The following is a 14356-nucleotide window of genomic DNA, read 5'->3' on the forward strand; positions in this document are numbered from 1 at the left end:
ATAAATATGTTTTACTTTTTCAAATATTTCGACAAGCTTTTTCTACTACGTTCAATTTCATCAGCTTTCTTCAACTTGGCGTTTTTCTTTTTCCTCTGTCTTGCTTTATTTTGTTTCACTGTTGTAAGTCTCATTTTCAAGTATCTGTTCTACCTCAATCCACGAATTATAATATCTGTAATAGATATTGGAGCATTGTTTATGGACAAATATGCAGATACAAAGTTATAAAGAAAATAAAAACATATCTAACATTGTCACGAATATTACGAGGGGCGTGACAATGTGTTGATATATTTCATTGTCAAAACAAGCTTAAGAAGACAAAGAGCATGCCAAAAATGCATTAATGAAAATTTGCTTAGCACATATAAAAGCACCAATTTTAGAGCTCGCTCGGTGACAAGTTAGTTAAGAACGACCAACTCTATGTATCGATTATGGAATAATTATCTCGCTAAGTTACAAATTTTCAGATAAATGATTTGCGCATGCGCAATCTGTTTGAGCACGAGCAGTCGAATTTCTTAGCTGCCCAACTTTACGGTCATGGCAACGGCCAATTGCATCTACTAGAACTGATTTTTATGTAAATAGCATGCTTAGTAACAATTTAATAAAGACATCATCTGGGCATGCGCTCGAGCATGCGCAGTCCACTCGAATAATTGTTCATAGTCATGGCAACGACTAACTACACGTACTTGCACTACATTTGTTGCAATTAGCTCATTTAATCGCATATTATCAAAGAAATCATCTGGGTAGGCGCAGTAGTGACCTTTAATAATACCACAACTTTTGTAAGCCTTTGAATTTAGGTATATATATATATAAATCTAAAACTTCCTAAAGGAGATGTCAACTAGCAGTGGAAGCTGGGTGCGATATAGTATGCAGTGGCTTAGAGGCCCAGACTTTGATCGCGACCTCACTCTCCCTGCGTACCCCAAGTAAAGCCTATCGCAGGTGATCTCGGGATCTGATGGGCGGAAGCTTGCTGCGTATTGGCATACCCAAGTAGGATAGCATGGAGGGACCGAGATCTCCAACCGAAACGTTAACATGCGGCGTTCTAGGGCCTTACGCTTAAGAAGGTATTGGGAAGCATGGACCGAAAACGGGGTTTTTGCTTTTGAATTATATCTTTTTGTTAATCTCATAAGAGAAACTAGAACATCCAAGGATACTGCAAAGGTTAAAAAAACCGCTGCCTCTTTGACTATACGTTTTTTAGATATCTTTTACAATGTAACTTTCTCATAACTCTCTTGTGACAAACGAGAACCTTCTTATAACTTTCTCATCATGAGCAAAAGCATCCATGGGCTTTATGAAAAAAGGGACTATCTACTTTTTTATTATAGTTTTTACACAGATAACATTGAACAAGCAAAGCAATTTGTATCGTCTAAATTTATTTTTGCTTTCAACCCTTAATGTTATAAAATTTTGATTCATTTTAGATAGTAAATTTCTTTTTACCTTACAATATTTGCATAGTTCAATCTAGAAAGGAACTTCTCTTCTCGAGCAATTTAGCAATTTAACGGAACTCTTTTCGGATACAAAGGAATTCTTTTGATCGCATACAGACAGCCGTCCAATTTATTACGTATCAAAGCGTATATAAAACACTTCAAAAACTAAATCACAAACAAATTTTCTTTCACATGACCAAATTACCGTCTATTGAAACGATGTATGTAATAAAAAGATACCTTTACAACTGAAGCAGACCCTCCTTTTTCCAAGCATTCGCAACAACTCAAATTCATTCCGAACTCTTGAATTTCTCGCAGCGCAGCCGTAAGGAATAAGCATCAAATCAGGAGACTCATCTCCATCATCACAGCCATTTTGAATTCTCCCTTGATCTTTTTCAGCGTCAAGCTTATCTGAAGTGATGTGATTGATTAAACAGTTCCACATGAGACTTGAAGAGATAAAAGGATATCAAAGTAGCTGCTGTGCTGAGCATTGGTTACCGTTCTCTGGATATAGACATCAATACAAAGTATATGACATTCAAAGACAGTAGCTATAACTTCTTCGTCAATTTTAATGCTTGTGGTTCTTCATGATGTTCGTTTTTTAAAGTGAAAGTTTGGAGTGCAAGTTTTCAAGCATAGCTATTATTATATTGACAAATGCATATTCCAAGAAGGATAATTTTCTTTATGACACTGCCTTTCAATGAAAGAGAACTTAGAAGGCCAAAAAGAGCCTTTCAATTCATTAAAACATAAAACTCTTTTTTTTGCCATTAGTCGACTTTTTAAATAAAACACCTAAAAAATATAACAATAGAAAACAAAAAGTGTCGAAATACGTTTACTTGAATCATTCCTTATTCGCAAAAATTAGAATAATAACAAATAGTAACTCTTTATAGATATATATTCAAATTGTTCACACTTTTTTCATGTTTAGTTACACATACATACAGTTAGTGCATACGATATTGGAAAGTTTCAACCTGTAAATGAACGTGAACTAATCCTCCTACAAATAAAATTTTATTGCCTGCTTGAGCCACGGCGGGAATTTTCTAATTTCCTTTTGCTGAAAATTTCCGAGATGTTGTAGTAATAGGAGAAGTTACATGAAGTATTAGATGCAAAAAAAATGGCAGTGTTGTTACATTGACATTATGATACGAAATTTTGGTCGGTTTGGTGGCGATATTTTCAACAGCTGTAGGTTTGTGAAATTAATATTATTGAAAGTTGCATGATTTGGGAAAAATATTCAAAGTTTTCATCAATTATAGTTGATTAAGGCCGTTAGTATAAATAATATGTTTCTACGAAATCAAGCATGTTTTGCACATTATACAGCTTAAATTAAATAGAGCCAATCACACTTCATACTAGTAAAGGCAGCTTGAATCTTAATTGGAGAATCGACATTAATTGACACTGACGAACAAGTTAAAAATATGTGGTGAGGAAATGAAATCTTGACTTGCAACCAAACTATGGGTAATTAATTATTAACCAATGCATGCTCATTTTGCCTGAATCTCAGAATAACAGTGATATATTTGAATATCTGAATCTGAATTTCAGAATAACAGTGAATAATTTTTGTATCAGATCACCAATATAACTAAATTTCAAGTCAAGAAATGCAATATTTGCTGGAACTTTTATTTTGTCATTTGGAAGCATATAAACTTTGTCACAGCTGTCACTATATAGTAAACACAGTCAGATCTTGTGATGCTCAGAATACATAACTGAACACACATCTCATTTTCAAATACTTTGAGCATATCCTGTTGGGAATTTTGTTGTATTAAATATTCTTCACAAATTTCCAACCAACAGCTTTTCTAAACAAGTCTTATAAGTTTAAAATGAGCTTATTTGATATGTTTTGACCTACCCGACATCAGCTGCTGATTATATATAGCTGCAGTATGCCAGAATCGACCTGCAAAATGACGAGATTGGAAATTCATTATTTACTGCTGTAAATGATTTTCAAGTGAAAGAAAGGTTATAAACAGTTCTGAAGAACTAAATTTATCAGAGGGAGGGTGCTCTTTTGACGAGACTGAAGCCATGAAATGATAAGAAATACGCGACAGCGTTGTTTGACATCATCCTATATCTTCACAATGTTTCATCGAAATGACTCATAGATGAAAGATCATAGCTCACAAGTCTTACAAGTAACGACTGCTATTTTAATATACGTTTGAAATAGACTTACACACACTCATACCTTGCTATGCATGACGGAGATCTGAAAGTTAAGAAAATGAGTCTACTACAATAGCTTATAATTTATAAATTATTGTAATTTTTAACACAGTAACGAAAACATTATTTATAACATTATGTCTAGTTGTATACTAAATTCTATTACCCTACTGCTACAGGAATACTATTATTCTAAAACAGTAGTGACAGGCTTTCAAATTAAACTAGCAAAAATATTTTTATTATGAATATAATAGCTCTACATAAGACTTCTAAAAAAGCCATCATGATAGTAAATCAGAAATAATTAATGAAGGTTTTTTTAATAATGGCGTTAACTTAAGACACATTGGAGCCAATCCTGCGATAATTGAATGAGGACCATATTCATATATTATGTGATGCCTGGCTTATTTCTTTTGAAAGGTATATTGTTTTGAAAAGAAATTAGGCCAGGCATAGCAGAATATATGAATATGTTGCCCCATCCCTCAATTAACACAGGATTGACGCCAATGTTAAAACATCTTCAGATGAAATGATAGGAATTTTTGCATGAGGCTGTAAATATAAGCATATATTTACAAGGTGTTAAATTACATATGAGGAGAGTAGAAAGTTTAGGTGACGGAATGAAATAAAAAGGGGAGTATATTAAAAAGGTGAAGGGGGATTAAGTTACCTTGGGTGTTAAGAGAGGGCTTAAGCTTAGATATAAGAAGGCTTTCATGAATCATAAGGTCATAATTGTCGGAGGAAAAAGAGAGAATTGAGAAGTCATTAAAATCGGCAGAGTGAGATATGTTTCTTATATTGGAAAGAATTACGGACGGTGGTGGACAAGAGGAAGTTTTCCCTGTTAAGGGAGAGATTCCCAAGATTTCCGATGTTTTAATGTGCAAATGACGTGTGGTTTGACCCACATACGATGAGGAACAGCATTGACACTTAAATGAGAATACAACACCAGATGTCAGTAAATATTTGTTGGTTTTCTGCGCCCATGCAACTCAATGCAGCTATCAGAAGTTCTTCGCGTAAGTTTTTAATCTAAGTTATTCCATTTGAAAAATAAACAGCAAAAATGAATGCTGTCATGGACATGTGAAATATTTAGACAAGAAGAGTTATCGCTCTATGAAGAACGTGATTTTAATAATTTTAATTGTACTTCTTGAAAATACATTGAGTTTTCGTCAATCATGTTCTTATTAAATCATGCATTTTCGAAAGCAGAAGGGGCTTAACTCCCAGATCTTGTATAATGGGGCTTTGTTCTCCCCCCCTCACTCCACTAATTGCCCTACCTTTATCCCACTTCTACAGTACAGCATTTGTTATAAACTTTGCAGCTTTCATAAAAGACTAACGTGCTTAATTAAACATTTCAGAGCAGCAAATGTTGAGCAACACAATGTGCATTGCATCTTATTCTTCGATGAATTTTTAAGTCAAAACACCTTCAAGTCGAAATCAAACCAAACACAACTTTTATATATGCAAAAATTATAATGAATAAAAATTTTCCAAATTTAATAACTTCAAGTTAAAATACACACAACATAAGAGGGCACAAAGTCGTAATTTTTTTCTTTGAAGGCCGCAGTCATTTTGTTGATGCAAGGCAGTGATTTTCCAACAAGTTCATTGACGACAATTTGTCTTAGCCTTGCAGCGCTCAAATTTTTTTAAATAAACGAAACCAACATGTTTTATGTGTAGTTCTTTTTTGAAGTTTATTCTTCTTTGTTTATAAATGGTACTTTTTTGCACTAATTACTTAAGGAAATTTAGTCGCGGAAACACCTTACCATTAATTGCTATTTGAACAATTAAATAGTCTTTCTGTGAAAATTCTAGAGCAAACGGACCGTTATGGGGGAAGAATTTTTACGTATGGTAAAGAGAGTGGTCATGCGTCTGGTCTGTATGCAGAAGGTATGGATAAACTTGTTCCGTAGTGGGTGTTTGCTTGAATTTATAATTATTTCATGTCGTCCATATTTTTATAAACATTCCCACAGTTCAATAGAACTTTAATTTGGCAAGAATGTTAATCCACCCAGTTCATAACTGTTTATAATTCCGTTTTGTCATTATATGTTTAGCTATATCATTTTTAACTATCAAAACAACTATCCCAAATGTAGTCGAAAATACAAAACATGTACACAGCAATTTGGTCTTTTATGTGAAATTTGTGACAACGAAGTTCAAAGGCTTTGTTTTGAATTTTCGGTTCGTCTATACATTTTGAATACGAAAGGACTTGTGGTAAAGGAGTTTTTTTATGACCCAAATATCTTTGTGTGTCTATTGAGCTACATGGGATTTGTAGAAGTGCGTTTATTTTTGGTCACTGTTCTGCTGTGCAATGAAGTAATTTTCTATGATTCTTCTTCCAGATGTATTTGTGTCTCGTTGCAAAATAGAGTGGTATTGCTTCTTTTCTAAGATTGTATGCATTTCTGGAAAGTCAGCCGATTTTCCTTCCCCAAAAATGCCCCAAAAACCACAATATCGTTACAGAATCTCCCATATGCTAAACTACGTATAGGCACGACAAATAACTCATATGAACGAGACAAATGAAATTTTGATTGATCAGACCATAGTTTTTCCATTGCTGAACTGCCCCCTTTTTATGCTTTCGTGACAACAACCTTTTTTTTTCATTTCAAGGTCAGGACTTGTGTCATCAACACGCCAAAAAATAACTGTTACTTTCATTGATATTTTTCTCTTATCATTTGTTTCAAACACAAATTAGATATTGCAAAACATTGTCTTTTGTTTAATGTCGAGAGTGATAAGACTCTAGTGACATGGTCAGTGTCATCTAGTAATGATGAAGTATACAAGAGCATGCATGAGCAAGTTACGCAACCTACACATACGCCAAATTATGTTAACCATTAAAAGCTTTAAAATTTAAAAACTTTGATATTCTAGTTAATGAATGTCCTCAGAATATTAAGAAAAATTTTAGCATCGAATCTTACAGTTTTGAAAAAAATGAACTGTTCTATTTTTTAGTGGGGGCTATGCGATTTCCCGGTGATGCTAATGATCATTCAGACAGACCGCATTTTTTGGCGGACGGTTACATCAAAAGTTTTAATCTGTCCATAAAACCTTTTCCTAACTTTGACAAAAATGTCATTACCTGCATCTATGGGTTTCACGAGAAATCTGAAGGTGAAGTATATAAAACAAATGAATTATTGCAACAACTAAATACATTGCATGCATGGCGCAAAAAGTTCTTTAAATATAAAGTTTTTAATATAGCAGGTCAATTTCAAGAAATTGTGTAGGTAGTGTCGACAGGTATTGCAAAGATAGGAGAGCTAGGTGACCAAAAAAATCATTGTCGATAATAAATTAACCACTTGACGTTCGGCGTGTTTCCACATTGCAGTTTGGGCTGAGAAGCATTTTAACAACATTTGGCCGAACTGGAAAGATGGCATGAATAATGCCTTAAAAGACGATATTTTGGATATTGGTAAGTGTAACGAGACTTTAAATTCTTCAATTTTATTAAAAATATATTTTTCCTGAAAATCGCGACATTGTTTTATTTTATTCTTGCAAGAATTTTTCTGGAAATGAGAAATCTTGGAAGACATTTTCTGTAAATTGAGAGCAATGACAATTAATCATGATTAATTGAAATTATTATACATGCCAAGCGTCACTTCCAGCAAAATGGCGCGCTTTGTTTCGCTCAGAAACATTTTTGCCGGTCCATTATTTTACGTAATGCGCTACGTTCCAAAATGCGTACTTTTACAATCAAATGGAAACGAACTTTGTAAAGCAAACAGCAAAATGAAAAAAAAAACAAAGCAAAAAACCATTTGCGAATGTGAGTCGAAGCAAAACAGCAAAGACGAGAAAGAAAGCAACTTCGTTTCAGGTCAAATGATGCCATATAATAAACTTTTTAGTAACCTTGCTTTCTCGGTCTTTGCTTAGAAATATCAGACCTCTGTCTTTTTGTACAAACCTCGCCCTGCGGACTCGGTCTGTGCATAAAGACCTCGGTCGGATGATTCTACGTAAAGACCTCGCACTCGGCTATTAGCTAAGGGCTTAGTAAACTTCCTCCATTTTTTTGCAGAAAAATATTTTGATGAAACAATCGGTGCTGTTACAGACCAGCTTTACACTTGGTTGTCGAAATCAGAAATTGTTCATGATCAAGTCAATGCATGGGGACGTTGGATTGAAATCTGGAGTCAGTTTACGTTGGAAAGCTTTCTTGAAAGTAATATCGATGTAATCAAAGCTAAAGCCTGTTGAAGATAAAGCAGACTTGGATTTAGTTAAGCTTGGAAATCTTTTGCCATGGTCGAATGATGCTGTTCGTGGTTATTCTGTATTTTGCTATACGGAGCAGCTTGATCAGTCACTGGGATCCTATCTTAATTTTGAACTGGGAAAATGGTGTTCTAGTGAAATGCATTGCTTGAAAGGAGGGATGCATAGTTTGCCGAGAGCGTTTTTCAACGATGAAGGATTGAGTAAGGATGACATAGAATGCAAGAAACAGGTTTTCGAAATAAATTACTGGTATCAAGATGAGTATCCTCTGAAAGATCTCGTTGAGGTGTCGTATTATTCAAGTAGCGGTGCGCCAAGTGTGTATAATGCGAAGGTACGAGAGATTAGTAAATTGAACATCGAGTATAAATAGTTTAAGGATAGTTGATACTTCTATTTTGTTGGTCTTTTCACTTTTTCAAAATGTATGGCTGGTTTCTGTGCAATATTTCTTTTCAAATAGCTACAATTTTTCCTACTTTGTATATAATAGTTATAAGGCCTCAATTGTGACAAAATTTGCTTTTCGATATTCTTACTACTGGTCTGAGGGCAGTCTGCCTTTGCTTTTGTTCGCATCCTATGGAATTACATTATCCGTCTAGTTCTACAGGGTTTGTACACAGCTTTTGCTAATTGTTTGTCGTCTTAGGAAAAATCATTAGTACTTCAGTTTACAGCTTTTAAATTAACCCTATAGCTCTTTGAACCCCGAAGCGTATCTCAACATCGTTCAGTGCTTTTGAGCAGCATTCTTTACTATTTTAGAACATGCGCACTGTGAAGTGCATATGCTGAATAATGGCTCGGGAGGAAAACTTTTGAGCTGGTCACTGAACTGCATGTTATCCCAGGATTTTAAATCTCGACAAGTTGAGCGCGTTGGCACATATTGCTTAAAATCACGCAACAAACAAAAAAATAGTTGAATGTTGCGTTTAGCTTAATTCACGGTAAATGGATTAGCTTTTACAATATAATTTCAACGCGAACCCGGTCTTCTCAGGGATTTAGTGGGGTCTGTAGGTCGTCTTCATTGGGACATCTTTAATTGCCTGTTTTCTGAAATCTTACTATCTCCCAAGTCTCCTGAAACTTTACCAAAAGTAGTTGTTTGCTTTGATGTTCCACTAAGAACTGAATTTTCATACCTGAAGAATATATTTGACGTAACGTGACACTATACAGACCTAAAATTTAGCACCTGGCAAGATAAAATCGTAACCATTGGTTGCCACCTAATGAGAAGTCTCCCCAAACGTATTGTGTCATTTACATTATAGCTATCTTATTGATTGTAGTTTTCATTAATTTTTAGGACTGGTTATACTTGTCAATCACCAGGACAATTTTCAAAGGACTGTTTAACTCAATAATTTTCACTTTCATTGATATTGATAGTCTGTAAAAATTACATATACCGTTTTATATGCACCTAAGAGTTTTATATGCACTTTCCTGATTTTTAAGAATAAAAGCTAAGCAAAACCTTTGAAAACTGTTTGATTTTTGTTTAGGCAATAATTGTTGCCATCCCAATAAATACTTTGCGTCAAATAAGTTTCAAACCAAAGCTTCATAATGATGAATCCCAGTTGGCGATGAGAAAATGTGTTGAAGCTATGGAAGATATTTCTATTGTGCAATCAACAAAAGTTTATATTCAGACCAAACAGATATTCTGGGAAAATGAAGGAATCAAAGGTGGTTTTTCTAAGACAAACCTTCCCATAGGTCAGATTCATTATCTCACTCCGGAAGATCCCAACACAAAAGAAGGACTTGTTTTGATCTACACATGGAAAAATGAAGCTCTGCTTTTTGGATCTATGAAAGAAGAGCAAGTGAAACAAAAGGTGATGAAACAACTCGCAGAAATCCATCCGGCATTCAAAGAAGACATGGTGACAACATGTATTGTTCATGCTTGGTATAACCAGCCATCTTATCAAGGAGCGTATGGAACAATGAAAGCTGCTCAACACAAAAATATAAGGTGTGCATGATATGGGGTAACGCATAATTCTTTAATTGAAGTGATAGGTTAAGAAACGAGATTATTTTTAATAAGATAATACTGTAAACATGCTCGTCGCATTTTTTTCAATGTTTTTCACAAAAATCTCTGTAAAATTGTTGTTTTTTATATACTTAGAAATAACGTCAAATACAAGTTATAACATTTTATGGATAATTTTCGTTTATCTATGTTATCTTCTTCAATTTTTACTCAAACCTTTATTTTCCTAAAATAACAATTTACAATTTAAAAAGAAACATTGGTATATATTATATTTGTATTCAAAATTAGGTATTTATGGGAGCCTATAGGAAACGTTCATTTTGCTTGCGAAGGAATTTCTTTTACCCCGAAGTGGATACAAGGTGCTTTGGAAAGTGGTTTAAAAGCTGCATTTCAAGTTTATGAACAACTTATGGAAAGAACTTTTACCAAAGTTTGTGAACTTTTTTCTGCTTCTGTAACCTCACCCTTTATGTCAATTTATTTTTATAACATGAAGATATATTTGACGTAGTCTTAATACGCCACTGCTTCCGTAACTTCACCCTTTATGTAAATTCTTTTTTGTAACATGAAGATATATTTGACGTAGTCTTAATACGCCACTGCTTCCGTAACCTCACCCTTTATGTAAATTCATTTTTGTAACATGAAGATATATTTGACGTAGTCTTAATCCGCCACTGCTTCCGTAACCTCACCCTTTATATAAATTTATTTTTATAACATGAAGATATATTTGACGTAGTCTTAATCCGCCACTGCTTCCGTAACCTCACTCTTTATGTAAATTCATTTTTGTGACATGAAGATATATTTCACGTAGTCTTAATCCGCCACTGCTTCTGCAACCTCACCCTTTATGTAAATTCATTTTTGTAACATGAAGATATATTTGACGTAGTCTTAATCCGCCACTGCTTCCGTAACCTCACCCTTTATATAAATTTATTTTTATAACATGAAGATATATTTGACGTAGTCTTAATCCGCCACTGCTTCCGTAACCTCACCCTTTATGTAAATTTATTTTTATAACATGAAGATATATTTGACGTAGTCTTAATCCGCCACTGCTTCCGTAACCTCACCCTATGTGTAAATTCATTTTTATAACATGAAGATATATTTGACGTAGTCTTAATCCACCACTGCTTCCGTAACCTCACCCTTTATGTAAATTCATTTTTGTAACATGAAGATATATTTGACGTAGTCTTAATCCGCAACTGCTCCCGTAACCTCGCCCTTTATGTAAATTTATTTTTATAACATGAAGATATATTTGACGTAGTCTTAATCCGCCACTGCTTCCGTAACCTCACCCTATGTGTAAATTCATTTTTATAACATGAAGATATATTTGACGTAGTCTTAATCCGCCACTGCTTCCGTAACCTCACCCTTTATGTAAATTCATTTTTATAACATGAAGATATATTTGACGTAGTCTTAATCCGCCACTGCTTCCGTAACCTCACCCTTTATGTCAATTCATTTTTTTAACATGAAGATATATTTGACGTAGTCTTAATCCGCCACTGCTCCCGTAACCTCGCCCTTTATGTAAATTCATTTTTATAACATGAAGATTTATTTGACGTAGTCTTAATCCGCCACTGCTTCCGTAACCTCACCCTTTATATAAATTCATTTTTTTAACATGAAGATATATTTGACGTAGTCTTAATTCGCCACTGCTCCCGTAACCTCGCCCTTTATGTAAATTTATTTTTTGAACATGAAGATATATTTGACGTATCTTAATCCGCCACTGCTCCGTAACCTCGCCCTTTATGTAAATTAATTTTTATAACATGAAGATATATTTGACGTAGTCTTAATCCGCCACTGCTTCCGTAACCTCACCCTTTATGTAAATTCATTTTTATAACATGAAGATTTATTTGACGTAGACTTAATCCGCCACTGCTTCCGTAACCTCACCCTTTATGTAAAATCATTTTTTTAACATGAAGATATATTTGACGGGAAGTGATTCTTACACAGTAGTTTATAAGAGGACATACCGTTAATTAAGTCTGTCTTACGTCTTAACAAAGAAATAGTTTTATTTAACGTTATAATCAAATATATTTCAATGAACTAAGTGCACATTAGCACATAAGAAAAATCTTTTGCTTTAAATAGAAACGTTTCCGTTTTGTTTAATAAATCTTAAGTAGTTAAACTTTCCTAAAAATCTAGCAATAAAATCAACAAAGAGCTCCTTTTAGAGTTTTTGAGCAGCATTAGTTTAAAATTTTTAATAAATCTTCAACCTAAATTAAAGTTAGTTTAAAAGTTTCCGTTTTCCATAGTTAACAAGATATCTTTAATACGTTAAAGACATCAATTACTACTCAATCACCAGGACATGTTTCAAATATTCTGACAATATTATAATTATTTGAGCAACATTGATGTGTTTTGACATTATATTGCTTCCTTCCACAACCTCTTTAATGAAGTTTCTTGGCACGAACCTTGTAATTTGACTAAAAACATACTAAGTGGGGTTTTTTGAAATTGACTGGGGGTGGCATTTTTTTGAATGTATAAAATTATGTGTTCCACCCTATGCAACTGGAAAACTGCTTATGTTTAAAACATATCAGGTAAATGAAGTTGTTCCAAGTAAAGACAACACCCAGACGAATAATTACTGTTCGTTTTAATGTGTTATTTTATATGTCTTTCACCATTTCCACGAAAAGATGTTAATTGCCCCGAAATATATTAAAATACGTCTTTTCTCAAGTATACAAGCGAACAAAACGTGCAGCAGATGCCATTAAGTTACTTTTTTGGGGGGAGCTAATAGCCGACCAGCATGTGTGTTCTTACGTATTTCAATGAGACAAAACTACAAAAAAAATATGTTCAGCAGTTGTTATCAGGGGTGGATTTAGGGTATGTCAAAAGAGTCATGCGACATGCGTATTTTCCTAAAGAAATAGTTAATCTATTTTGAGTACTAAGGTCACCAAAATGATGAGTAATTACGTATTTTTTTTATAAAGTCTGAGTTGCATTTCAGTTTTATCTGAAGTTATTATTTGAAACGCATTTCTTTTACAGAGGCTGCGGTTAAGCGCACATCTTGCACCATCTGATGACTATATCCATTTATTTGATTGGCCAAAGCGTATTTTAATTATTCTTGACTTCTCTCGCGACTCATTTGTTTTAAATTACCGGGGGGCTGCAGGCTACTTTGATACTATATTTTCTATTAGTCAATGATGCCTTGACTCACGTGCACAGCTTACGACCGGGGGGGGGGTCGTCGACTTAAAAGTCAGGCGTATTGTATTCTATTTGCAAATTTTGTTTTGGATTTAATAGACTATAATCTTGTAGAATATCCGGACTATTCTACAAATTTACTATCACTATGGTGAGTAATGATATGGTTGAAAGCATTAAATGTGGAATTTTGAATAAAACAGAGTTATTCTGTAAGAATTAAAATCGTCTTTGCGTGAAATGTATGTTTAGTTTGTCGTCGAGTTAGTCGAACGAAACCTTGCCGATTTGTTATTTAACTAGAAGATACTAAGTAGTTATTTTTATGATGAGGTTTATATATATGCCTTTGAATGATTGAGGTAAAGGAAGCGTTTCCATAGCTATAAGGTATTTAGGTTTCAGTCGTGATTCAATTTGAAATGAGTATGTTTGAGTTTGAATATAGATCATTGAATTATTGTACTTGCTGATCAGATGCTGGCAGTTTTTCAAACTTAATCCTTGAAAAGAATTTTTGGCCTGAGGGGATGATTACATGAGCCCGGGTATCTGGGATTAAGCGAGGCGATAAATGATTTTGGCAAATGGAAATGATTAAATACTTATCATCAGATAAATCATCTTGGGCATTTTCACATAATTCTGACTTTACAATAACGCTAAGCATTTAAAATATAAACAATTAATTTGTCCTAATTTGAGAATTAGAACAGGAATGACTTTTGCCCGTCTTAACAAACAGTTTATTTTTTTTGCTTAAAGTTTTGGCTCTTTTTAATGCCTCGAATCATGTAAATAGCCTCTGACACCTTTCAACTTTTTCTTCGCTTATATGCATTGTTATGGTAAGCTTCCTGTCTATGATTTTGCAAAGTGGATGCTACATGCTTTGCATGGGGTATAAAGCAAAGTTGTTTGCTGCTACAAGTTGCAGTCTTAAGAAAATCGGTAGAAGAAGGAGTAAGAAAACATCTGTACAGTTGTGGTTACATTTTACAAAGTTGAACAAAGCTAACGTGAAAATTTGTAGGTCATTTTTTTA

General features: G+C 33.9%; 2 protein-coding genes across 2 annotated transcripts; both read left to right on the forward strand.

Moving 5' to 3' along the window:
* Nucleotides 1-4465: 4465 nt before the first annotated feature.
* Nucleotides 4466-10233, forward strand: LOC124455009. Its single transcript, XM_047005766.1, has 6 exons — nucleotides 4466-4747; nucleotides 5571-5648; nucleotides 6747-6908; nucleotides 7132-7218; nucleotides 7837-8300; nucleotides 9228-10233. The coding sequence occupies exons 1-5, from the start codon at nucleotides 4663-4665 to the stop codon at nucleotides 8016-8018; spliced, it is 594 nt and encodes a 197-aa protein (XP_046861722.1). The 5' UTR covers nucleotides 4466-4662; the 3' UTR covers nucleotides 8019-8300; nucleotides 9228-10233.
* On the forward strand, nucleotides 9641-10582 carry LOC124455008 (L-amino-acid oxidase-like). The gene is made up of 2 exons (XM_047005765.1): nucleotides 9641-10035; nucleotides 10351-10582. Exons 1-2 carry the CDS (start codon nucleotides 9641-9643, stop codon nucleotides 10574-10576), a joined length of 621 nt encoding a protein of 206 aa, XP_046861721.1. The 3' UTR covers nucleotides 10577-10582.
* The last annotated feature ends 3774 nt before the right edge of the window (nucleotides 10583-14356 follow it).

The sequence above is a fragment of the Xenia sp. Carnegie-2017 genome, unplaced genomic scaffold (genome assembly GCF_021976095.1).
Source record: "Xenia sp. Carnegie-2017 unplaced genomic scaffold, XeniaSp_v1 HiC_scaffold_3, whole genome shotgun sequence".
Classification (NCBI taxonomy): domain Eukaryota; kingdom Metazoa; phylum Cnidaria; class Anthozoa; order Malacalcyonacea; family Xeniidae; genus Xenia; species Xenia sp. Carnegie-2017.

Bases quoted from the DNA above. Each gene is read 5' to 3' on its own strand.
- LOC124455008 (XM_047005765.1), top strand. From the start codon at position 9,641: ATGAGAAAATGTGTTGAAGCTATGGAAGATATTTCTATTGTGCAATCA. The intron at 10,036-10,350 runs GTGTGCATGATA...ATTCAAAATTAG, and splicing joins GCTCAACACAAAAATATAAG to GTATTTATGGGAGCCTATAG.
- LOC124455009 (XM_047005766.1), top strand. From the start codon at position 4,663: ATGAGAATACAACACCAGATGTCAGTAAATATTTGTTGGTTTTCTGCG. The intron at 6,909-7,131 runs GTGAAGTATATA...TCCACATTGCAG, and splicing joins GTTTCACGAGAAATCTGAAG to TTTGGGCTGAGAAGCATTTT. The intron at 7,219-7,836 runs GTAAGTGTAACG...ATTTTTTTGCAG, and splicing joins AGACGATATTTTGGATATTG to AAAAATATTTTGATGAAACA.